At 42.3% G+C, this 26,817-nt stretch overlaps 1 protein-coding gene, 1 long non-coding RNA gene and 1 pseudogene across 3 annotated transcripts; all 3 read right to left on the bottom strand.

Moving 5' to 3' along the window:
* Nucleotides 1-1,779: 1,779 nt before the first annotated feature.
* On the bottom strand, nt 1,780-4,170 carry LOC136524694 (uncharacterized). Its single transcript, XR_010776195.1, has 4 exons — nt 3,716-4,170; nt 3,381-3,607; nt 3,155-3,285; nt 1,780-1,881 (listed from the first exon to the last, which is right to left on the bottom strand). It is a non-coding gene; the product is annotated as an uncharacterized lncRNA (long non-coding RNA).
* A 449-nt stretch (nt 4,171-4,619) lies between these two features.
* On the bottom strand, nt 4,620-6,926 carry LOC136524668 (lanC-like protein GCL2; annotated as a pseudogene).
* Nucleotides 6,927-7,020: 94 nt separating this feature from the next.
* LOC136524679 (probable prolyl 4-hydroxylase 3) lies at nt 7,021-10,453 on the bottom strand. Of its 2 annotated transcripts, none has more exons than XM_066517957.1 (8): nt 10,185-10,453; nt 9,978-10,065; nt 9,046-9,143; nt 8,866-8,963; nt 7,874-8,003; nt 7,595-7,782; nt 7,398-7,494; nt 7,021-7,217 (listed from the first exon to the last, which is right to left on the bottom strand). In XM_066517957.1, the coding sequence occupies exons 1-7, from the start codon at nt 10,436-10,438 to the stop codon at nt 7,421-7,423; spliced, it is 930 nt and encodes a 309-aa protein (XP_066374054.1). In that variant the 5' UTR covers nt 10,439-10,453; the 3' UTR covers nt 7,021-7,217; nt 7,398-7,420. The 2 variants fall into 2 exon arrangements, with proteins under 2 accessions (XP_066374054.1, XP_066374051.1); XM_066517954.1 differs by having other exon boundaries at nt 9,423-10,065; nt 10,185-10,211.
* Nucleotides 10,454-26,817: the final 16,364 nt, after the last annotated feature.

The following is a 26,817-nucleotide window of genomic DNA, read 5'->3' as shown; positions in this document are numbered from 1 at the left end:
CCTCTCATTAGGTTCCTTTACATTTTTAACCATTAGATCTAGTTGAACAAAAGGCTCTTGTTATTCCTAAACACCGTAAAATTTCTCTATTAGTAATAGAGAAGAGGAGTAAGTTTAAACATGAAATAGAAGTTTCAAAAATAAGGAAAAAACATAAAGTCAAAGAGCAGGAAGCCAAGTTGGAATGATGTCAGCTGAAGGTTGAGTAGTTAGGGTCATGGCGTCTAGTAAGAATGTGACGATCATGCATACTTCACAGAAGATCTTTGCAACATCAGCAACACAAATTTACAAACACAGCAGGCGCCACTGAGGTCCAAGCACACATTACAGAGTAGACGAGAAAACACAAACTCAGAGTTTTCCAGACTGCCGGATTATCACACAGCCTCACAAGTCACAGGGTAATTGTACAGATTGGGTTTCTCAAAGTTCATAGGCCGGGAACCATGATTCAGATGGATCAACCATGTCCAAGAGGAGGTATACTGTCGCACCCGGTTTTAAGAACAAAACCAGATACACACTATATGTGAGCCCAGGAAGTCAAATCTCACATATAGCTACAAATAAGGGTAATATCAATAGACAAGCTTAAATACATAGCTTATTAGTATAAAAATTATAACCTCAGAGTATAGACGGCGGAAAGACATCTTCGATCTTCAGGCGGAGACTCCAAATCCACAGGGACAACTGACTGGTTGATCACGAGCCTAATTCCTCCAAACTCTAGCAATCTGGTACCCATCCAAGATTTTTCCAAATATTTAAAAAGTAAAGCAAGCGTAAGTACATGTCGTACTCAACAAATATAACATGGGGTTCATGAGGCTCAAAAGGCTGACACTGGTTAACTGCGATTAGCTTTTAATGAGTCATAATTTTAGCAATTGAGTAGCAACAAGTTCATCACAAGCCCATAAACACATGATCAGGTAAACATGAATAATGAATAGCATAAACAATTAATCATTGGTGAGCATCTTCATCATCCATATCATTAGTGTCCATCATCTATTCCGTAAGGGTTCCAAGGCCGCTCGTGACCGTGAGCACGGCTGATATACCAGTTTTACACTTTGCAGAGGTTGTACACTTTCACTATGAGTCGTGATTTACCCTTTCGTCCGAGGCGGCCAACCTCTTGACCCACTACCAAGGAAGGTCGGCAGGGTTCACTATGAAGCCTTTCAAAGGTTCGTCTAACAAGTTAGGGCCATTAGATTCACTCGGCAAACAGATGTAGAGCCCTCATTCCCGATGGCACATTGACACGCAGCCTATACACATGGGGACAGAGGCCACACTATACCCGATTCGTCAAGCCATTCTTATGTCAATAAAGGTAACCACTAACAAGCTAGAAAAGGTCCTCATACTGAGCTAAAGTCAGAGCCATGTAGCCCTCACAGCTGTACTGTAAGTCCCGGATGATCACTTACAGATAAGTCCTTAGGGAGAGGAATCTAGAGCACCATAAAACAGCCCAATGCTCTAGCCCCCTTGTTCCATGTTGCTAAAAAAACATCTTTTAATATTTATTGCATATATCATTAGTCAAGTCACAAGATCATGGTTGTAGTTGAGCACTAGCAAAGCTACCCAATGCAATACCCCATAGGTATCAAGGTACAAGTACAAAAGACTAGGAAATCCTTAGTGGTTGTCAAGGTAGACACATGCAGCATGAATTAAATGATTAAAGGTGTATAGGACAACAAGGATGATCCCATGATATACTTGCCTTAACTTGCTTTTCCCCCAAAGCAATACGCTCGAAAACCTTTAGTATTCAACTTTTAACCTTCTGCTTCTAATTCTCTGCTTCTAGTCTTCAGAGAATAGCTTCTTAATCACCACGTAAACCTCACCGATTGACTGAACCATATATCACCACACAAGCATCCATACAATCATACACGAGGCAAACAATAGATCTATATTAGAACAATACACCAAACATAAAATCAGGAAGAAAAGTTTGTAAAATGAATCTACGTCTCGCTACGAACACACAGACACGAAAAACACGCTAATCGGAGCTATGGTTGAAAAGATACAACTACCGAAAGATCTACTCATAAAACTATTAGCTTCATGTGTTTTAATTATATAAAAACATATATAATATATTTTATAGAGATTATAATTTAAGTCAAATTTAGATTTGAATTATAAATCTCAAGTGAAAAGAATCATATTTTATTTATAAAACCCAGTTGCATAATTGTTATTTAAGATATGATTTAAACCATGAAATTCTAGTATTAGTGACATGATAAACACTGTTACTAACGCGTAGATCTTTATGCTATGAATCTAACGCAACTTGAATGGACTAAAACGGATCTAGGACGCAGAAGATAGGATTTAAACAAGATTTCTTTTAATTGAATAATATATTAAATCCAATCACGAATTTTAAAAATTAAAAACACATCTAACAGTAGTATAAACATGTAGATTATGAAATTACGAACCTAACACAAGTTGAACGGATCAAATCGGAGTTAAAACGGAGAAGTTATGGCTAAATCAAAATCAGTGGCAAATATGTGAATAGCTGAAAACGTATTTTAGACTTAACCGAAACAAAATACGCTTTCAAATGAAGAAAACAAAATCTGAAAACATGTTTTGGACTGCGGGTTTATTTGGCAAAAACAGAGGGACTCTTTAGCAAAAAGAACAGCGAAGGGGTAAGTTCTAATCTGGACCATTGATCTAAAAACGGACGGCTCAGGATGATTACGTATTTCTATTGTATTTCAAGGTTTATTTTTGTAAAGGAAAACGGTCACAATAAAGCATGACGTGGAAGATGAGGTCATCAAGCTAACTAGCGGATTGGAACAGTGCAACGCATGCATGCACAGGTGACGTTGATTGCCCATATGCATGTAACCCTCCATGCCTTGCGTGATGTATGTAGGCATACACATGTGGACATGATAAGCGCGCTAACAGGCCATAGATCATAGCGATATGAAACTAACGCAACAAATGAACTGAAACAGAGCTAAAATAAATAAGATGTGAATTGGACAAGTGCACGAGTGTGGGTTGCCTTGCTTGCTTCTGGATTGCATGGCGAGCTGTGTGCTCTAGACGATGAATGTGTAGAAAGTACATGTGGGCAGGAGATACGTACAGATGCATGCATATGCACTTCTGATTTTGTTGCAGGATGTTTGCATGCTGTACACAGAAGGGAGATGACAAATAGACCACCTCACGGCCTTGCTTCTCTACGTCCGACAACAGAGAGATCATGAGTTACGTCTGGAAAGAAGAAGGAAAAAGAAAAGATAAGTGCTCAACGGATTAGCGTTAGTCACGCAGTGATGACCTCAGGAGACTTACGAGGATGGCTATACCGTGATATGAACTTGACGCCAATCCCGTGTTCCACATATAAGCAGAACCATGATGTCGTGAGTGGGAGGAACCAGCGGCCGGGTCCTCAAGAATTCGTCGACGGATACTGCGACTTAGGCAGCCACGACCAAAGTCACGGTGGCGATCGGTCCCGCGCGCGGCAACGACTGAGGTGGCCTAGATGATGCACGGCTGGCGCAGGGCCATGGAACAAGACAGGGACAACCTGAAACGAGGCAGAGAAATTTGATGGTCGTAGACCTGAGAGAGATGAAGATGGGAGCACGTACTAGAGGTCCCCATTGGATGTAGCTGGACAGATGAATCGACCCACATGTTTGACGGCCGGCGGCGTGTCTTCATGGACAAAGAGCTCCAGCAATAAGCAGAAGATCGATGACATACAGCTCGACGGGCGGCAGCGGACGTTGCTTGACGCGAAGCTCGTCAGCGGTTTGCAGACAGCTGCGAGGCAACAGACGGCAACGGCGATAGCGACGACGACGGCGAGAGAAGGATGAGAAAAATCTGATTTACTACACGAGGGATTTCCAAAACTAGGGGCTCTCCATACAAACTAGGGGCTCTCCATACGGTAGTTTTGGTGTGCTTTCCCCAAGGGGGTGGTTGATATATATAGGAAGAAAAACTCCCCACATCCACGTCAACTAGCGATATGGTACTAATTGACGTTGCACCATCCACCTGCACTAATGGGCCTAAATAAACATTAAAGCCCATTAGTAAATAAAGGCATGGGCCTTGATGATTTATTAGGATTATTGTACATGGGCTTTGAGCGTTGGGAAAAATATGAAATTTATTATTTTCAGAATTAATTAATTTGGTGGATAAAATAATTCTATAAAAGTCCAGAATTGATATTTAAGCCACGAAAAATATTCCGAGACCTCCGAAAATTTGAGGAAAATTCTCAGAGACACTTTGGAACATGATGAACTCAAATAAAGTATTTGGTGCTTATAAAAAGATTGTTGGGAACTTGGAACATAAAGATTAAGGTGAAGGAGGTAGGAATTAAATTCTAGAAAGAAGCTGAAAAATTCCTAGAGATAGATATTTGTCCCCTAAACGTATAAAAAAACACACATTTTGCACATAGAAACACGAGGTGCGACCAGCATGAATGCAACAAACATGTTTCTACCTTATGATAAATTTTAATTAATGAAAAAAAATTATTTTCCTATCTTTCATGAGCACAAAATTTAGAAATAAATCATTTTAAACCTATTTTCAAAAGAATCAAATTTTAGGGTGTTACATATACCATCCCAGCCTTCCCTTCAAACAGTGAAAACGGCCGATCACCACCATGCATGGTCCCCTCGGCTATCAACTGATCAGCTTTCTCCAGAAGAAAGCAGGCAAAAGCCTTTGCCCAGTAGAGGTACTCAACATTACCGGTTAGTCTGTAGAGTGAGAGAAACACATAGGCATTCCCGCTTACACCGTGACATATTCCGACTCTCTTCAGAAGCCCTCGGTTCCAAACCACCTCAGCAGCCTCTGCAGCTGCTTGCTTGAAATAATCATCATGGAAGACCTGAAATACAGATATTGTTACTCATGGTGACCAGTTGACCACATCCAAACTCTAAAGATTAATAGACCAACTGGTTATTCGCAGCTTCACTCATTAGTTAAACATCTTACCAGATCTCAAGAACGTCTACTGAATAAACATGTAGATGCAAATAGGATATTCAATAGAGGAAGTGTAAACAGATGCAGAAATCACCTCATATGCTTTAGCAAGCGTAAGAGCAACACCTGGGGCACCCTGACACCAATGCACCAAGCGATCCGATTCATTGCCTTCACTTGAGGGATAGCTGCCACTGGGAAACTTGTTCTTGATCATATACCGCAGGGTGTTCTTTACATCATCCTGCTCATCTGGTTTCAGTTCAGTGTGCATGAGCACATGCATGATTCCAGCAAGACCATGGGCAGCACCCCAGTATTTCTTCCCATGCCATTCGTACATCAGCAGGTTACTCACCTTGCTTGCAAGATTTCTTCCCTCATTGATGATGTCCTTCGCCACAGAATTCTACAGTTGACGTGGTTTGATACAATAAGATTTCCAGTGCCTTTCACATGAGTATAATTTAAAAGGAAATGTGTGTGAGAATTTATATAACAGAACTATAGCATTAACATACAATGTGCTCGAGAGGGATCGTCTTCTCGCTGAGATGCTTATTCAAGAACAAACAAGCTCACACATAACCTGCCCTTCCATACAGCAGTTCATTTGGAACTTTCTCAGTGACTGTTATCTACAACATCACAAAGGACAGCTGAGTCTACAAGATTAGCAGGTACCTGTTTTTCTACACTCACGTGGCAACAGTGCATTGCACATACACAGTTAACAAATTGACTCCTAAACCCAGGACAATGCTTATCAGAAGCCTCACCTCATCAAAGGAGCTCAGATATTGAGTGACCCTCAGCTGATCATCACAATGCTTGGCAATCACCGCTCCAAGAGCGCAGACACCGGCCCTCCCGCATATGAATGTCAAGAACCTGCGCCTTACACACCCAGGCCACACACCTCCATACAATTATGAACAAGTAACAGGAAGATCCAACCAAAGCAACCAGCACCAAGCATGAACAAGAAAAGCGGGGGGCTTGGTCGGTCATCTTATTCTTACAGCAGGCCCCGCGACGCTTCATCGCACGCGCGGACGATGTCAGCGGCGAGGGCGAGGTCCCCGAGGTCTCCGGTGACCTGGAAGGACTTGAACAGCAGCAGCGCTGTCCCGAGAGAGCCCGTGTAGAGCGTGTAGTCCGTCACCTTCCGCCCGGCTTTCACCCACGTCTCCTCCACCACCTGCAGGGACGGTAAGCCGAGAGCAATCAGTCGAGCACCGGGCGGGCGGGCGGGCGGGCGACAGATGAAACGAGAGAGAGCGAGTAGCTGGGCGCACCTTGTCCTTGAGGCGGCGCGCGGCGCGGACGAAGCGGTCGGAGAGCCTGCTGTACGGAAGCGAGAGCAGGCCCCGAAGCCCCGCGGGGCGGTGCCCCTCGCCGTCGCCGTCGGAGGCCTCAGCCTCGGCGACGAAGTCGGGGAAGTCGTTGGGGAAGAAGCGGTCAGCCATGGGCTCACCGCGCAGGCCCCGACGCCGTTTCGAGGCGTGGCTGGAGGAGGGTTCGCGACCGGTGAGGCCTCCTGTCGCCTTCGTCTTCGTCTTATCGCCAGTCCCACCGCCGTTTCCCATGACTGCCGCGTGCACGGGTTATTATAAAATGTTTTGCGAGTTCGCTGGTTGCACGTCTGTCGCGCGCTCTGAGCAACGCGTGGAACGCGCCGCTGATTTCATGTTGCTAAAGAACGGCCGCTGCTATCCTGCTAAAGAACGCAGCTCGCCGCAGGACTAGCCACGAGCTCCCGCCACTCAGATTCCAAGCTTAACATCAACAATGTTTCGAGGTGATCCTGTTTCGGTTTAGGCTAAACAAGAGATATTGTATAAGCTTCTTCAGTTTTGCCGCGTATTGGGTACCACCATAAAAAAAAGAAGAGAAAAGCCTAGGATGGTCACACACACAAAGAAAAGATCTTTTCAACATCAATAAGACATCTATTTGAACAAGGGCAATGGCAGTATACACCGAACACGTCCATATCTGAATCATCAGGTTTATGTTCATCAGCCTAACATGTTAATGTACAATACGGAGCCTAAGACATTGCCTCAGTAACAGCTAGAAAAGAATAAGTGTAAATTAATCCTCTATGGAAAATCGAAACCCTCGACGTGTGCCAAAGTGTCCACGAATTTGAACCGGTGCATGACCTGCAAAGAGTCGACAAAATTTCAGTGAATTTGAAATGTATCTTCGAAGCTGACCGCAGGCATTTCAACATATGTCGGGGATATTGTTGGTACAAGGTAGAGGCCCGGCACTACTTTTGCAATTGCCAAACTAAAAACAGAGTATAAGGACCATTTTGGTTTCTGAGCAAAAATTAGTACCTCAGGTCTGTGTCTTCTTGTATCTAACCTTTGTACTCATGAACACGCACCCACTTTGTCGATGACCATTTGTTGCCTTTTATCACTGGGCATCCACCTAAAGGAAATTTGAAGAAAAATAGAAGCATCAGTGTACTGTGGCATAACACCTGCCTGTTGGAAAACATGGCATGGCATCAAAGATCAAGTAATGTCACCATGCAGGCTTGTGGGATCCAGGGATCCATCAGGCTTCATGCTCCAGAACAGAAGTGCATCTCCCATCTTTGGTTTAACAGATAGACCGCCCTTTGCACATTCAGACAGCTCATTATAAAATGGTGAAGAGCTGCTGTTTGTTGTCGACGAAGGGAACACAGTCTCGCCACCATCTTCAACATCCGAACTAGTAAATAGCAATTGCCATACAAAATGTCAACTGGGCAATTGGGTCACCAACGGCACATATCATAGAATACCAACAGTGTAATACATACAGATACATAAGAAGAGTTGCTATACGCTGGCCTCCATTCTTGGTGTTGTAATCATCATGGAAGTAATCAAAGTGAGGATCGTACTTCTGCCCAACTTCATAGTGGAGAACTTGAAGACCCTCACCATGCTCTGCGAAAGTACAGGGAAACAATAAAGAGAGGTGCTGATGCCATTTGAAGTAAAACCGCAGTACAAAATAATCAGGTACAGAGGCACCAATGTTCAAAGACTTGATTGTTATTCACATTTAGGGGTGCCCATCAGATTACGCTGTAATGGTCTATTATTTTTCTATTTGCTGAAATAGACACTTGACACTTACTGCTTGAGGCCCCTTTTTGTACCTCGTCATATTGTTGGGTATATGTACCTCTACATACTTTTTTTTTAAAATGTCAAACCATCCACATCAGCGAAACTGCACAAGCTGTACTATTCTAAAAAACTAAATTTGGGGAAGTACTTGTTAGTGCAACAATCAGTACATACATTTTTTCCCTCACATCATGCAGATTTTAGTGAGACCTTACATAGTGACATGTACAGCATTGAAACCTCCAAGGTCATACTGAAGTACATTGGCATGATATCCTACAAACTGTCACAAAATCAAGGATCTATTAAATCTAATGAAGCGCAAAGTTTAGTGCATTTCCAGAAATTGTGATTGTGGTAACATCTTTAGTACAGTACAGTTTGGTAATTCAGTCCCACAAATCCACAATGCAGGCTATTCTATCTGTATGATGAATGCAGGACCTAAAGTGCGGTTTAAAGTTAGGCACCATTTGAATATTAGAGCAGTAGTAAGGACTTTCAGTCATTCCATGAAGCAGATAATTAAGTGTACAAGCTAGCTGTGTGCCTGTGTCAAACAGCACCATCCGAACATTAAACCTAGTCTAAATGTCTGTTGAGCATACTGACTTGTTTCCTTCACAAAATAGTAGGCAAGCACTTTGACATTAAACCCATCAAGAATACTACGTACCTACAGGTATGAAGGTGTAATCTGCTATCCTTTTCTCAATTGTCCGAATAATTTTGTCCTGCCCTCTTCTAAGAAACATTCCTGAACTTGTCCGCACCCTTCATATATGTCCATGAAGCAAAAAGAGCATCACAGATGATGTAACATCCCTGAATTTGGAATTTCGGTAAATGTTCAAACCTGCTATCCTTGCTCCCTCCAGTTGTTGAATCAACTACTGTTGACTTCTTCATTTGAGGCTTTGCCAGTGAAATCAAATGGTCACATTCTTCCTTGGACTGAGAATAACATAAAATTCAGTCATAACCTGATTGTTTGGTGAAGCAAACTAAAATGGATTTGAAATAGTTGGCAGTAACAACACAGTTGATTATGAAAAATTGATCATGACACTGATACTGATATTACTTCATTTAATATTATGCAATCTCTACAACAGCAAGCATGACTTAACGATCATTCGAATGATTTGGGCCTTTGGCAAGTGAGAATAAGTCTCAATAACTATAATGTTTCAGGTGAATTGATAAATGATAATCATAACACAAAGCAAATACCCAGCCTGGTTGAAAACCTGAGTTTGAACTCCAGATCCACCACCGCGGCAATTGAAAATATGCATGGCACTGACAGTAAATGGGGATTAGTACCCCTGGCTCAGTTTCAACTCTTGGGCTCTTGGTGAAGCTCCATGACAGCCATATCTCATATCTCATATGTAGACTAGCCAATTCAAGTACACTAACAGTAGTGCTGCCGCCCAGATCTGGAAGAGTTAACAAAGCCACACAATTCGGCATCTCATTCGCAGCATAACCCAATGCCACTATTTTTGTACAGCCACTTCGGGCAAAGGCTTTCTCAAAGCATCCGTAAATGTTACTGAAAAAGGAGCAAGGAATCTGGCAAAGGGCTAAGCCATTTCGATCGCTCTCCATAATCAGGGTATCAACAGGTCTGGTGCTTCGCCAACTGCTCATCCAAGATTTCAACATAACTGAAACAACAGAAAACTCGAGATCTCCTGGCCAAAAGTATGAAGCAAATCGCATCTAGAACATGTGGTCCTTGTCCTTCCCACCAAACAGAAACGAATGAGGCAAGGGACTCACCAGGAAGTTGTGGTACACGAACGCGCGGGGCTCCCACGACAGCACCTCCGTCCACGGCTCCCCCTTCTCCCCACGCATCTCTAGCCCCCTGCAGCACGCAAGCACGAGCAACCACGCGTAAGCACCTCAGAGCAGTAAGCATCTCAGGGGAAAACCGCGCGAGCAAGCGCGCGGTAGAGAGATCGTGGAGAGGGGGGAAAAACGCACGAGTCGAAGGTGGATCTGCGGAAGTGCGAGCGCGGGCGCGGGCGCGGGCGCGCGAGCCCCGCGCCGCGGCCCCCGGCGCCCTCGGATGCCCCGGGCAGCGATAGCGCGCCGAGCGCCAGGAGCAGGAGCAGCGCCGCGCACGCCAGCAGCAGCGCCGCCACGACCGCCATCGACGGCCTCCCGCCGCGCTTCCCGCCCCCGCCGCTTCCGCCCAGCAGCGGCCTCCCGCCTCGCCCCGCCACCCGACCCGCCATGCCCCCGCCGCCTACGTTCCAGCGCACGCGCGGCGGCTCCGCTCCCTCGGTCTTGTATTCTGCCGGTTCGAGCTCGCTCTCTCCCTCCCTCTCTGACCAGAGTCGCGGGTTTTTTTTTTAAGGAGAATTCCCTGTGTGTCATTAAAAAAATAATAATGGTCTATGTCCCTTAAAAAGTTTAGCGGTTTTTAGGGTCGTTGCTTTAACTTTTTTATGCCCTTTATGCCACTGCCGTCAGTTTGGGCTCTAACGCCGTCAAACTGCAGGTGTGAAAAGTCAAAAATACCCTTAAGTCTAAATATATCATTAATTTTTTTAGCATTTTAACGACTTCAAATAAAAAAAACTCAAAATTAGAAAGTTGTAGATCTCGTCGAGATCTATAATTTTCATATAAAAATTATCTTCATTTAATTCCACAAAAAATATGATTCGATATGATTAATATATCTTAGAAAAATCATATCTTTTTTTTACGGAATTAAATGAAGATAATTTTTATATGAAAATTATAGATCTCGACGAGATCTACAACTTTCTAGTTTTGAGTTTTTTTATTTGAAGTCGTTAATATGCTCAGAAAAATTAATGATATATTTAGACTTAAGGGTATTTTTGACTTTTTATGCCTGCAATTTGACGGCTTTAGAACCTAAATTGACGGCAGTGGTATGGAGGATAAAAAAAGTTAGAACAGTGATGTTGAAGACCGCTAAATTTTTCTAGAAATACACATAGCATTGCGATTTTTTTTTATGGCACACAAGAAATTCATTCACCCTTTTTATCGCAGAAAAGGATGTCGCTGCTGCGCTGGTCATCGCCTCGCTAGTCGCTACGACGAGGCGCGGCCGGGTTCGGTATGTGACGTGTCAGGCGGGTAGGGAAAAGGATGTCGCTGCTGCGCTGGTCATCGCCTCGCTAGTCGCTACGACGAGGCGCGGCCGGGTTCGGTATGTGACGTGTCAGGCGGGTAGGTGGACTCCATGTGCCGCCCAAGTCCACCTGGGCCGTATGCCCGTATAGGCATTTGGGTTGGAGAAAAACATGAGGTTGAAAGTTCCACAGGACACGGCTAATTTTATATGGGTTTCCTTCAATAAAAAAAATCATTTTATAGGAATTTCAAAAGAATTCGTAGGATTCATTCTTTTATTCTAATAAAGGCTCTTATAAAAAAAACTCTATATAGGATTTCAATCCTCCAAAATTCCTTTATTTTTCCTCCATCATCTAAATTTTCTTTATTTTTTCTCTATTTTAATCCTCCAATTTTTTTTCATTTTTCCTCCATTCAGGGCTATTTTGGATTCTCTGGTCTAAAGTTTAGTGGTTCAAGTTGAGGACTAAAACTTTTGATCACTTTAGTACACTTGTGTGATCTAAAATTTGTGTTTGATGGTCTAAACTTTAGAAAACACTTTAGGGCTCTTGTTTAGAGCCACAGGAGTTAAACTAAACTTTAGACCTTGAGATCTAAACGAGGTCTCAATCCTCCAAAATTTGTCCTCTTGCATGGTGGCCTTCTCTCCCTTTAGCATTGTAAATGGCCAGACTAGTGAAGAAGTTCGAAGATGAAGACTAAGGTACCAACCCCCCCCCCCCTCACGTCAGGGCAGGTACATTGCTCCACATGAGCGGTTTGCTAAGTTGTCTCATGCATCGCTACATAGAATTTTTGCTGACTTGGAAGAGAGAGAGTTAGGAGATGATCTATTAGACAACAGTAGATATTGCGAGTAGAGGATAAGCTGATAACAAGCTCATGCAGACAATAGCCCATTTTGTCACCTAAGTAGTCGTGGGTGAGGTGGACATGATCAAAGCCGTGTAGGGAGGTGCAAGTCCAAAGCATCAATAGAGGCACACGATAACACATAGGCCTTGTTCGTTTCGTTGAAACGCCAGGCTGAAAAGCACTGTTGACTGATTTATTGTAAGAGAAAAAATATTGTACCATGACTGATAATCACTAGGTTTCTGACAATGACTGTACTTACAAAGATGATTGCTCGGATGTATTTACAAAGATGTGCTCTGCCTTGAAAACTTCGGTGCACGCCTTCTATTTCTTGAGCTGGCACGCATCGACGCAAACTGTTGTCTGTAATTGTAATAGGTAGCCAACAGAACATGTCAAGGATCAAGAAGAATAGTCTCGTAGTTATAGAAAAGATTTCCAAGTTTTTTCAAACCTGAGATCACAAGAAGAGAAAGGAAAAGAAGGGGTTTTTCCTACCAGGGAACGCCTACACCGTCACCACCGCCGGCCGTCGCCTCGACGCCACACGGGAAGTCACCTCGAGCCACCGCGGGCACGAGGAGAAATAGTCAAACCCTAACCCTAACCCTAACCCTAACCCTAACCCTAACCCTAGAAGGGGAACAGACAGATCGGGAGAGGAACTCACTAGGGCTACTCTACCGCTGTCGCACCGCCGTCGCGCTGGAAGAGAGCTCCACCGCCACACGGGAGAACGAGCCGAGCCACGCGCCGTTGAAAGGTCCTTGTGTGGTTTTGGTAATTGAGTGACAACCTAGGTGGACTAATTGTGTTTATATAAGATACACAGGTGATTAGTCCACAGGTACATATGTGTGAGCAACATATGCCATGGAGGTGGAAATGGCTCAGAAATGTTGCAAAGCTCACACATGTGATGTTGAAGGAGTTCATTGCACATGGGACATGACATTGAATCATGTGATTAAGGTGGAGAAGATAAAGACATGACATGGCTTGATAGACCGGTTGCAAGCGTGAAAGACAAGTTGGAGGCTTTGGAGCGATGGACCACGTGGCGGTGAAGCTTGAGCAAGACTTGGTGCCGATGGACGAAGGCAACGGTGAAAAGCAAGTGAAGTCAAGATCGATGAGTCAATATGATCACGTGATGATATAAAGTAGATCATATCATTATTGATCGCGTTGGTGCATGTGTTGCATCAACATTGGAGGATACAGAATGGAATGCGCAAGGCAAAGGTATAACCTAGGGCATTTCATTTCATTGATCAAAGGTGTGTAGAGAAGTTGATGACCGAGTTTAGGATAGATGGTCATACTATCAAGAGGGGCAAACTTGTTTGCATATCGGTCATCTAGTGCCACTCGAGTGATCTAACTTTGCATCGTCGCTAGGATCGAGTAGGCGTGGCAAGTTGAGTGGTTAATCCTTTGGAAAATATTTGTGAAAATCTAACACACATACACATGGTGGTGTACACTTGGTGGTGTTGGCACATTTACAAAGGAGATGAAGTTGGAGTTGATGTGGATCAACTCGGTGATGAAACAAAGGCGAGAAGGGGTCACTGTGAGTGACCAGACGCTGGCCTCAGTAGTACCTGTGCGTCCGGTCAGTGGCAGCAGTGAGTTGCAGTCCCGGTCTCGTGACCGAACGCTGGCGCGAAGAGTGACTAGACGCTCAGGGGCTACATCTGGTAAGTGCTGATGTATGCTGATGTGGTGGCATGAGGAACAGTAGTGACGCGTGGCAGTCAGAGAATGATCGGACTCAGGTGCTGCATTCGGTCATGCAGGAGCTGATGCATCCAATCACAAAATAGAGGCTCGGGAAGATCTCTAGAAATGATCAAACTCTGGCTAGTCTGTGCCTAGTCGTGCAGGAGCGGACGCGTCCGGTCACAAAACAGAGGCTCGGGGAGCTCTCTGGAAATGATCGGACTCAGGCGTTGCAGCATCCGGTCTTCCTAGCGGTGCGTCCGATTGTGACTTAACCATTGAGATTGGGTGCTCAGTATTTGAAGCGAGGGATGACGTGGTATCCATTCGTTGACTAAACACTAGCAGGGTGCATCCGATCGATCTAACCGGTGCGTCCGGTCAGCCCAAAAAACACTCAGTGAAGGGGTAACGGCTATTTTAGCCCATGGGGCTATAAATAGAAGTGTTGGTCGGCCTTTGGCCAGAAGGTTAGAAGAGCTTAGCACACTAGAGCCTTGGTGGCTTATGTGGTGGTGCTTGGGAGCCCTCTAACTCACTCTAGCTTGATAGTCACCATCCGATTAAGTGAGTGAGCGATTCTAGTGCGATTGCATCATGAGATTGCATCGAGTGGCACTAGGTGATCGAGTTGCAAGCTATGGTGCTTATTACTCTTGGAGGTTGCCACCTCCTAGATGGCTTGGTGGTGGTCTCCATCGAAGTCCGTAAGAAGCTTGTGCGGTGCTCCAAAGAAGAGCTTTGTGAGGGGGCATTGTGCTCGCCCCGTGGAAGCCACGAAGAGGAACTCTAGTTGAGCGCATCATTGAGCTATCCTCACTTTTAGGGTAGGTTCTTGTGGTGCTCGACGTGCGGGCTTGGTGGGTGATGCCAATTAGCTGCCGAACCACTAAGTGAGTGGTCGACACAATGGGGACATAGCATGTTGGCAAGCACGTGAACCTCGGGAGAAAAATCACCGTGTCAACATTGTTCTTCCCGGTGGTTTGCAATCTCTTTACATAAGCTTGTAATTACTTTCATATACATTATGCTTGTGTAGTTGCTTTTGTAATTAGTTAGCTTGTGTAGCTCACTAGTTACCTTCTTGCTTGTGTAGCATAGAAGTAGCTCCCTTGTGTGACTAATTCGGTTTGTGTAACCTTGTTAGTCACATTGCTTAGTTTGTGTAGCTAACTATTTGTGCTCTCTAATTTAGCATTGGTTGCCTTGTTATTGAGCATTGCTAGTGAGCTTAGGAGATTTGTGCTTTTGCTTACTAGAATTATGTAGGAGCTCCCCAGTGTGCAAAATACTAGTGGCATAGGTTTGTGTGACCTTACTCCTAGAATTGGATAGGTGAGCTCTAGCTAGCCCAACACCTTTGTTTCCTAATTAGGATTTTTTATAAGGTGCTTGTGACCTTTGATAGAGGGGTATAGTCTTGACTAGACCGATTGTTTTAATTCTGTATTTGTTTCGGTTAGCCAACACGATTAAGTTTTAAAAATAACTATTCACCCCCCTCTAGTCCGCCATCTAGACCCTACAAGTGGTATCGGAGCTAGGTCTCTCATTTGTGGTCTTCACCGACCCAAGAGGATGGTGTCTAGTGGGCTAGATGTTTGTGAGACACACATTGTTGATGGCACAAACTTTGCACTTTGGAAAAGTGACATGCTTGATTATTTTCGTGCAAAGGGACCTAAGTTTTGGTGGATTGTCACTAATGGCCTCATTCATATCTTGGATCATAGAAATCTCACCAAAGCTCAAAGAGTTCTCTATGAACTTGATGCACATGCTTGTTGTTTTCTAATGGATGCATTGAGTTTTGATTTGGTGAAACAAGTAAACTACACGGGAACCGCTCATGAGATATGGGAGTCCATCAAGCGCACCTTTGGTGATTCCTCCACATGGGATAATGGCAAGTTCAAGGAGGATGAGCCCAAGAAAGTGGCGCATGAGGATTTGAGCATAACCACAATTCGGTGATTGTGGAAGATTGCTCTACCTCATGGTCAAGTGATGATGATGATCATACTACCACAAGATCACTTGACAAGGTTGATGATGATGCCATAAGTGTTCCACATGAAGATTCTACCTCAAACACACTTGGTGGTGATCTTATGTTGGTTCATGCTCGGGCCATGATTGCGATGCTACTACAAGCCCATCCACTACACCACTTTGTTTCATATCACAAGGTGACACTAAGGTATCAAATGCTAATGTGGTTGATCATGTTGATTCATATGATAAGCTTGTTAGTAGACTTGCTAGCATAACCATGTCTTTAGAAAATAAGAAAGCTAAAACATTAAAATTGGAAAATAAAAACTTATTTTTCTAAAGAACTCATGTGAAGACCATAAGAAATTACTTGATGTTCTTAAATTTTCATATTATGAGCTAAAATTGAATCATGAGACATTGCTTGCATCTCATGAAGAATTATTAGAACAACATGCTTCTCTCATTAAAGTGTTTACAAAGAAACTTAAAAATAATGAGAGTTCATCACATGGATCAAATGATAAATTGCAAAATGTTGCTAACCCTTGTGATGTAGGAAAGAAGCATGTATCCACCTATTATGATGATTTATTAGATATGCCATGCTCTTCACATATCGATGTTTGTTCTACTTCTATGTCTTATGAAACTAACCTTTTGAAGGAGAACAATGAGCTAAAAATGAAGTGAAGAATTTGAGCAATAAGTTAGAGAGGTGCTACAACTCAAAAGTCACATTTGAGTACATGTTGAAGACTCAAAGAAACTATTATGACAAGTATGGCCTTGGCTTCAAGAAGAAGATGACAAAGGATGAAAGATAGAGAGAAAGAAAGATAAACAAGCTACAACAAAGAAAGCTCTCTCATACCATGTGCTACCGGTGTCATGAAGCAGGACACCTTGCAAATGGTTGCCCTAACGAAGAGAAGCTCAAGTTGATGAAGGAAGAAGAGAGGCTAAAGCATGTGAAGTGCTTCAAGTGCCACACTTGGGGTCATCTTACCTTAATGTGCCCAACCAAGCAATTAGTGAAGCAACTAGAAGAGCCTCAACCAAAGCCACAAGTTGAGCAAGAGAAGACATCCCAAGAGCAAGTCAAGATCTATCATAAAGATGGTGGTGACTTAATAACGAAGAAGAAGAAAACTAGAAGGGGTGGAAAGGTAAGGCATCCAATGCAAACTCAAGATGCCAAGATGATAAGCAAGACACAAGATGAGAAGAAAGTCTATGCTCACATCAAGTGCTTCAAGTGTGGAAATGCGGGACACTTTGCCTCTAAGTATCCTACCAAGCTTGAGATGAAGGCTCAAGCAATCTATGAGAGGCAAGGCAATGGGAAGCACCACATCAGCAAGGAAGAGAAGGCTCAATCAAAGAGAAAGTGCTACTCATGCTGGAAAAGGAGACACATGGCTCATTCATGTCCCCTAGGTAACAATTCTAAGCCTATTTAAATTGTTGATAATAATGTGCTTAGAAAGGATGATAATAGTACCTCTATAGTTGCTATTGCAAAACATCCTGCTACTCATACTAAGGCTTTGCCTAAGTATGTTGCTCCTAACTTGAGAGGACCCAAACTAGTTTGGGTACCATCAAATAGTGGATAATTATTTGTAGGTACCATTGGCATTGGAGACTTGGTTCAAATGATATTCATCTTATTGATTATGTAGTTGAGCCAAGTATTGCTAAATGATGATCATTATCCCAATGCCATGACAAATTGAGTGAAGTCCAAGTGCTATCAACAAACAAGTGCATTGTGTCAAGTTATTTGTGATTTATTGGATTATTTGATGGCTTGCACATAATTGAGTTGAAGCTTGCTAGGTGGATGATCATGAGCTAACCAAGGTATATCTTTTGTTGATCATTTCATTTAGGTGCATATGAGTTGAATGAATTGGATAAATATGCAATGTTGCTTGCTACATGATGTTTGAATGGATAAATAGCTTAGTAATCAAGCTTGGATTGATTTGTGTTGGATAAGTTCATAAGATGACATTTAGTAAGTGGTTGAATGGATTTGTGTCTTGTGAAAGTATTCAAACAAGTTGATTTCAAGTTTGATCCACATTTGATGAAGTGTAACTCAATAGTTGAAATATGTCCTATATTGCAAAATCTAAGGTAGCTGTGATCTTAGCCATATATGAGTGATCAAAACTTATTGGATTGACACAAAAATTGGTGTACATGCTCTAGACTTATGGTATAAGATGTTTTAAAAATTTCATGAGAATTGGATAAGATATGCTTTAGTTTTGAAGTGGATCTTATTAGCTATAGTGCAACAGTTTTCATCATGTAGCAGTGGTAGAAGAATTAAAATATGATAGCAATATAGAAGTCAAATGAAGCTCAAGTTTTTACATCTTCTAGACAACTTAGTGAAGCACATCTCCACCAAATTTTGTAGTATTTGGATCTATACATTATGAGATATGTATTTTTCTTTAAAAGGTATAGAATCTGCTAGAAAAGTGATAATTATTGGATGTATTTGGAGTCATCTTGATTGAAAGGTCCTCAAGTTGAAACATGTTTATAAGTAATTGAGGCACCTAAGTTTGGTTTTGAGATAATCTATGTAACACCCTAGGTGTTTGGCTTCCACTAAATTGCATGTCATTTCATAAACATGTGCATTATCTATGTCATCATGTCATTGTTACTGAAACGTGCATATGCAACATTTTCAACTGTGTATGTTTCATGCTTGATTGTTGTGAATGGTAGTAGTGCAACATGTGAATGTTACATGAAACTCTCATACTTGGAAACATGGCAATATGGTAGTAATGTGACAAGTATAGGATAACAACAAGGTCATGCAACATGTGAAACATTGTATTGAAACATATGTATGAATTGCTTGTTTTACTTTCTTTATCACATGTGATCAGTAGAAGTGGTATAACAACTTTGTAAAATGGTTGATCATGGTCTAATACACCTTAACTACATTTAGTTTACTTGTTGGAACATTGTTCATGTAGACCAAAATGACCAAAATGTCCTCAAGTGCAAGTTTGACTTAAATTGACCCATGGAGTGTCATCGTTTGACTGATTCAAAAGTCCAACTTAGAAGCTTTGCATGGCTGTCCACTCTTTACAAAATTTGTAGCTAATTTATCAAGGAACAAAAGTTGTTTTATGGCCAATTCATGAAAATGGCTAGAACATGCTCAAACATGGCCCACAAGTCAGATGTACATGCTGATTTCATACTTAGCAAATTTTTCTAAGTCCCAAGCAGATTTCAGTTTCATGAGCTGATGTTTGGAGCACCGTATCTCACTGACCAAGCCGAACTAGCTCGAGCTCCAATTAGTAAACTTGTAGTACTCATGTAGGTCTCCAACTTTGTTAACTATGGCTTAACCTGGATCGCCATGGATTAGGAGTTAATGATCGTCGAATGGGCGCTGTCAGTCCTCGGAATTGAGCACTGAATCGGGGCTACAGTGATCAAGTTTCAGAAAAATGACGCCGCGTGTCCGCCACCCATCGCCGGACTCCTACTCGCGCTGGCCACGCGCCGTGCACCTCCTGGCGTCGGAGCCGTGTCTGAAGTCACCCCGCGCGCCTACCGAACGCACTCGCCATCCCATTTTGTTTTTCCTTCGCCTTCCACCGCGAGCAGCAACTAACCAGCAGCTCCGCCATTGCTCCGTCGTGCTCGCGCCTGCTCGCCGGGTCACCACCGCTAGCTAGCTTCCGTCCAGAGCTCCGCCATGCCCTCCTCTAACTCATCGGCCTTCTAGCCACGACATCCGAGCCCTAGGTGAGGGCCATTGGCCGTTTTTCCGACGCCGTCGCCATGGCCGAACCTCGCCGGAGCTAGCGCTCGTCATGGCCGGCCACCTCCGCTCCCTTCCTACCTCTCTTAGTGCGTGCATGGGGACCCTTAGGAGCCGTAGTGTCTACCTCGAAGACGTAGTCACTGGATTCGCCGCCGTTGGGCCGGAACACGGCCGCGCGCCGCCGTGCGCCATGGCCGAGCCACCGAGCTCCATGGCCGGCGCACCTAGAGACTGGTAGGGTTTGGGGTTAGGGTATCAATCGACGCGTGAGGTTGAGGCGGTCACGTTGGTGCCGTCATCGTCGCCGGAGAAGCCGCCGTCGGCGAGCTACGCCACCGGTCGTCGCTCCTCCCCTGCTTCTCTCGCTGACATGCGGGTTCGCCTTGTCAGCCGTTGACGCACGCGGCAGGAGCACGTAGGGCCGCGCCGTCGGCTTGGGCCGCGCCTGTGCACTCGTGGGCCGCCGTTCCTTGGGCCAGCCCACCTGTAGCTGTTAGGTTTTCTTATTTGTTTTGTTTATTTGTTTTCACAGATTTATGTGCATGATTCTAAAATATGTATTTCCTAGTATATAGATCCAATTGCTATGGTTCTAATTTTGTTAAGTTCCTGGTCATGTCTAGTATTTAATAAAAATATTATATGAGCACATGATTTAGAAAAATTGGATGAATTAAATAGGAGTTTGAAATGTGTTTTTAGAAGCATGCAAACTTGTTTGAATTTTATCTTGAGTTTCTGTGGCCCAAAAATTATGAAATTTTGTGGGTCCTCTATTTTGATTTAGTAGAGTCTCTGGTTAAAATTTCAGAGCTAGTGCATGTGTAGTTTTTAAGTTATAGAATTTCCTTTTATTAATGGGTGGATCTTGTGTGAATTTTCATAATTTTTCTATAGATCCAGTGAAGGTGAAATTTGATGGGTGCTATTCTTATGATAGAAGGATGCTAGGAAAAATGGGAAATCTGTTGCTTGACACTTTTCATTAGGATTTCTTAATTATGCCATTTTAAGCTAGTATGCCTTATCATTTTTGTGTAGACTGTTATACTTACTCAATGGCTTTGAAATTTTTATGGTAGTCTATGTGAAGCATGAGATAGCTACTGTAATTTTTGTAGATTTTTCTGAATAGTTTTACTATATATTGCTTTAATCACCTAATTAACTAGATAAATTAGAAAAGGATATTAAATAATTTATTTAGAAGTTAGCACCATACTTTCTGATGTTTCTTAGGTATGAAAAACAAGTTGGTAAACTTGGTTTGATCAAAGTATGCTTTTGCACAATCATTAAATAATTAAGTTAGTAACCCCGTCATTCTGGACAGATTCTAGGTTTGCTGGAAATTGATTTAGTTAACATAAGAATCATGCTTTGATGTTTACAAATGTTTTGTAGAGAATTTCATAAGCTTTCCAGAATGTCCTCATGCAAGTCATTTGGAATTGTAGAACTTTAGTTGTGATTTAATTAAAGGACTACTTGTATGCATAGGAAACTTAAATGTTAAATTATGTATACCTTTATTATTTCTAAGTTGTGGTAATGTTCCTAGGTGTTAGGCCTTTAACTGAAGATGAGCATCTTTATCTTAGGTTATGCAAGTTAGGTAAGTTGATCTTGTCTTTAAGTTAAGTAGATACATGCTTAAAATGATTTGAATAGAGCTAATTACTCGGTAAACGAGTGTCCAGTGATTCTTTCGTAAACACTCACTGTGATTCATTCATCATGAGCATCATGTCATTCCTTATGCATCCATGATATTTATATTTTGCATCGGCATGCAATAGGTGTATCGGAAGGAGTAACCCTGCTGGAATTCGAGGAACTGAGCGAGCAGCAGCAGCCGACACCGGAGATTCAGGAGGAGCAGCCTTCTGGAGAAGTGCTAGACGAGGTCGCCGTTGAGTGCCCGGATCACCGTCCTTGCAACTTTGTGAAAGGCAAGCCCTGGAGCATATTAAGCCTCCTAATTTCCGAAATGCAGTACAGTATTATTGTTACATATATATTGTTGCATTAAGTTTAGGTGTTGGATGCAAACACTTGCTGCATTGGTTACCCAATTCCTTGTCCAGATATTGTTACCCTAAATCCCATGTAGCTCAGGCTCGAGTAGTGCTTATCCCTGCTTAAACATGGTAGAAGTCGGGTGATTTCCTGTCACCTGCGAGATATAGGAATATACATGTGGCATGGTTGGCTATATTTGCTATTGTGGAAAAGAACCAGTCTTAATTTGAAATGAAGACCGAACGGAGGCTTGCCGGTTTGCAGTGACTCCGTCTGCGTCGCTTAAGGACTGATTCTTGGAGCCTTTCCTATTCATGTTGAACGCATGCCTCTCTCTTAGTTGGCCGGGTCTGGAGACCGACCACGAAGCCGAGTAGCTCAACTCAGACCGGGAGTCGATAAGTATAAAGTACGCCTCAGAAGGGAGCCGTAGGCGTGAGTCCAAGGGCAGGTGATTTAAAAGTCCTGATCGTCCTGGCAGAAGGGTAATCCCTGAGAGCGCTGGCACTGATCGAACCCACGAATTTGGTTCCTGAGTTGTACCAAAGGTAACCCACGGCTACCCTTGCTAAGTATGCCAGGGTGAGAGTTAGGAATACCCCCTCAGCTGAGTTGTAATTCGATTCAAATCGCCGTCTCTCCCGGTTAGTGAGAACTTGACGGGCTTATCTCCAATGTAGATACACTTAACAACATAATGGTTCAGAAATGATGATATGATGATGACAGCCTTATTATACCTGCTATGGTTAATATTGTTTGCTCCTAATAAGTGAGTGCTCTAGTACAGGTGCTAATCTAGTGGACAGGTAAATAATGATAAGCTTGATGCTAAGTTTAAATTGGTTACTGTAATCATAAGCTCTTTTATGCAACTGTGTCAAGCTAGCCCACCTAAAAAGCCTTGCATGATCCTTGGTGTCTTTTATTTCTGATTTTCGTCGGGTAAGTCTAGCTGAGTACCTTCTCGTACTCAGGGTTTATTTCCCACCTATTGCAGATGACCAGTTCTACTTTAGTTGCTGCAAGTACTGCCTTCTCCCAGCTGGGGATGAAGACTAGACCGTTGGGCGTGGTCTCTACTAGTTCTCGTACCTAATAATGCTTTTGTGGGACATGACTCAGACTTGGCAATGTATTTGAAAACCTTGATGTTTTGTACTAAACTATGTTGCTTCCGCACACTCAAACTTGGTTTGTAATATTCTAATTCAACTCTGATGGATGTAATCCGAATGCTACTTGTGAAATGTTGTAACAGATGATGTGTTGTGTTGAATCATTACGATTTGGGTTTATATGTCGAGAGTTGGTTGAAATCCTTCGTGATTTCCGGACTACCAGGATTATGGGAGCTTAAGTACAGGAATTTGATCGCTTCGGTGATTGTTTTTGTACTTACGTTCTTATGATTTGGTCGGTTCTGTTACAATCTAGAAGCATGACAAGCAAATAGTACATGGGCATTTGATTGTGGAGTGTATTTTGCATATATTTGGTACTCAAATTGTAAGATCAAGATCAAACTGAAGATAAAGATGAAGTTTAAGTTCTAGAGATTATTGAAGATCATTCGGTAGAAAAAAATGACTTAAAGAAGTAGAAAGAAAAGGATTTAAAGAAGAAATCAAGGTTATTCATCAAGTTAAGTCCATTACTTGGATCAATCAACAAATTCATTTCAAGTGAGTGTCAAGAATGGTTCTTGGAGAGAGGTCACTTCTCCCTAAGTGTAGGGGCTTGCCGCCTATGTGTAGGTAAAGCAAGTGTGGTACTTGGAAGACTAACATAGAAGTGGTGATCCTAAGGACATTTGAGATGCTTAGTTGAAGTAATAAAAAGGATTGATCAAGAAAAGCAAGCAACACCCAAAAGAGAGCTAGTCATGATATTTCAAGTGATATTCCAAATAGTTCTCTCATGCAAGTATTGATCAAATGATGAAGCAAGCTAACCACAACAAGATAGTGCACTTGATCATCTTAGTGGTTCTCATTTCATATGGGTGAAGAATGGACTCTATCAATAATGATTGGTCTTCACCAAGCTTATAATTGAACTTCACATTGCTATTGGAGTAATGAATTAGAATCTATGTGACTATCCTCTACTCCAACATAGCAAAGGTATCATTGTAATATGCATGATTATTTCATCACTTACTAGTATGCAATTAGTGCATATAGTACATGTTTCATAGGATCATGTATAACAAATGAAATGTTTAAATTCATAGCCTACCACTATTGCTTCAATGATTAGTTGATCTAGTGGTTAGTATATGAATTTTGTTCATGAGCTAGTGAACCCAAGTACTTGATTTAATTTAGATTGCCAACAAGTGACAAGTACAACCTCGATAAGATAACCTCTAAATGAGTGTGAAGAAGCTTAGAGAGGGTTCAAGCTTAGGCAAATCAATTTAGTTCAAGTCAACTTAGAAGCTCATGATAAATAACAAGAGTACAAGCATAAGACTATAATGCAAATGGATATCTAATTTGTTTCAAGTGATATCTAGACTCAAGTATTTCATCAAGAATTCACAAGTGATGTCTAGATCAACTCACAAGTGATATCCTATAAGTGGTACTCTTGAAGATAACAAAGGTTCAAGAAATGGTTTTTATTGATAAATCCAACAAGTGGTTCCATACTAGAAAATTCTTTCAAGTGGTATCACATCTACATATGGTATCAATCATGCAAGATGATGGTTCCACAAGTGATCCTCAACTTTAAGTGATCATCAAATGAAGAATGCATCCCTCACCTATAAGAGCTCAAGTTTATCAAATGGATGACCCATGCTATGACATAGGGGGAGGTGTCCCACAAATTGGTATCAAGGTCAAAGATCCTAAGTGTGGTATCTCAAGAAGCTATACAAGTGGTGTCATTCCAACAATCAAGTGATGTCCATAAAAAATACAAGATTCAAGCCTCAACCATCTACCCCAAATACAAATCTTTGCATCAATAAGAAGCACACCTTTTATAAAAATTGATGACAAAGGGGGAGTGATTGTACAAAGATATGAAAGCTTTGGGAGAGATTGAGACAAAGAAGTAGAGGTTGAAAATAGACATGGACAAAGAGGGAGGCAACATTGAGGAATTAAGAAGGATCAAAGTTCTTGGACAAGAAAAGCACACAAGTAGGGGGAGCAAGCTCATGAACTTTGATTGGTTGCATTTGATATTGCATAGTCATGTGCTTGCTTGCATTGCATAAATTTCTTAAATTTGATATGTATGCTTGTGTGGTGTATGCTAGTTGTAGAACTTGAATGATGATTTGATAACTAGCATGCATAGGATGGTAGCTAGATTTGTATTTTTTACACATGGTACTAGAACCTTGCTTATAATGATGATCTCATGGGGTTTCTAGTATTTTTGTTGTCTAGCTACTCACAGTGCTAAGGATGATGTTGAAAGTGCAACTCCGATTGGTATCACACTTCAAAGATTTACTCTATACACCTTATCATCATTTGGTAGTAACTACTCTCCCATAATTTCAATCTATGCATATGTGCGAGCTTCAAACCAAACACTCTAGCACATATATAGGGGGAGCTAATACTACCATTTTGGGTTTGTGGTACTTGTCCAAAATCATTTACACATGGTAAAATTGCTTAGGCAAGCAACGTGAATCCAAAAAGAGCTTAATTTCCATATCTTTGTAGAGTTGTCATCAATTACAAAAAAGGGAGAGATTAAAAGGTCATTGTGTGGTTTTGGTAATTGAGTGACAACCTAGGTGGACTAATTGTGTTTATGTAAGATACACATGTGATTAGTCCATATGTACATGTGTGTGAGCAACATATGCCATGGAGGTGGAAATGGCTCGGAAATGTTGCAAAGCTCACACATGTGATGTTGAAGGATCTTATTGCACATGGGACATGACATTGAGTCATGTGATCAAGGTGGAGAAGATCAAGACATAACTTGGCTTGATGAACCGGTTGCAAGCATGAAAGACAAGTTGGAGGCTTTGGAGAGATGGACCGCATGGCGGTAAAGCTTGAGCAAGACTTGGCGCCGATGGACGAAGGCAACGGTGAAAAGCAAGTGAAGTCAAGATCGATGAGCCAATATGATCACGTGATGATATGAAGTAGATCATTTCATTGTCGATCGCGTTGGTGCATGTGTTGCATCGACATTGGAGGAGACAGAATGGAATACGCAAGGCAAAGGTATAACCTAGGGTATTTCATTTCACCGGTTATAGGTGTGTAGAGAAATGGATGACTGGTTTAAGGATAGATAGTCGTACTATCAAGAGGGGCAAACTTATTTACATATCGGTCATCTAGTGCCACTCGAGTGATCTAACTTTGCATCATCACTATGATCGAGTAGGCGTGGCAAGTTGAGTGGCTAATCCTTTGGAAAATGTTTGTGAAAAGCTAACACACATACACATGGTGGTGTACTGAAAGGACCTAGGATGCCGCCTAGAGGGGGGGGTGAATAGGTGTTTCTAAAAATTAACACCTTTAAATGCGGAAACAATTAGAAAAGGAAGTTTCCAAAATGGAAACTCCAAATTAAGAATAATACCACCCCTCACAAGTTAGCCACAGAGTAAACAAGGTATAAAGAATATATCTAGAAGCTACAACCCTGCAACACAAAGTTAGAACATAGAATAAATATTTTCAGTACTGAGCTCTAATACCGGATGTGTCCGGTATGAATACTGGACGTGTCCGGTATGAATACTGGACGTGTCTGGTATATACGATTTCTATAGATCAGCCCCGAACTTGCTCCTTTCAATTTCTATCTTCAAACCAAACTACAGGCACCTACTAGAGATGACAATATACACAGAGAGCCTGCACAAGAGCTGGAGCAACACAAATATCAAATGAAATGAGAATTGAGACATGATATTTGTTTTACCGAAGTTCGGACTCGTTTGAGTCCTACTCTCCGTTGAGGGGGCTGTGGGTGACCTAGCAAAGGTTAGCCCTAGAGAGTACCATGAAGGTCACTCTAGCCGGAGTCTTTTCCAACTCCTTTTCCTCCTTCCACTAGTTGATTCTG

This window comes from Miscanthus floridulus, chromosome 2 (genome assembly GCF_019320115.1).
Source record: "Miscanthus floridulus cultivar M001 chromosome 2, ASM1932011v1, whole genome shotgun sequence".
Taxonomy (NCBI): Eukaryota; Viridiplantae; Streptophyta; class Magnoliopsida; order Poales; family Poaceae; genus Miscanthus; species Miscanthus floridulus.
Note: the sequence above shows the minus strand (reverse complement) of the source record. Positions and strands in the feature narration are given on the sequence as shown.

Excerpts from the sequence above, each read along its gene's own strand:
- LOC136524679 (XM_066517954.1), bottom strand. The coding sequence starts at position 9,917 with ATGCGATTTGCTTCATACTTTTGGCCAGGAGATCTCGAGTTTTCTGTT. Across the intron at positions 8,964-9,045 it reads GGAGGGAGCAAGGATAGCAG|GGTGCGGACAAGTTCAGGAA; the intron begins GTTTGAACATTT and ends ACATATATGAAG. Across the intron at positions 7,783-7,873 it reads GCAACTCTTCTTATGTATCT|TTCGGATGTTGAAGATGGTG; the intron begins GTATGTATTACA and ends GCTATTTACTAG.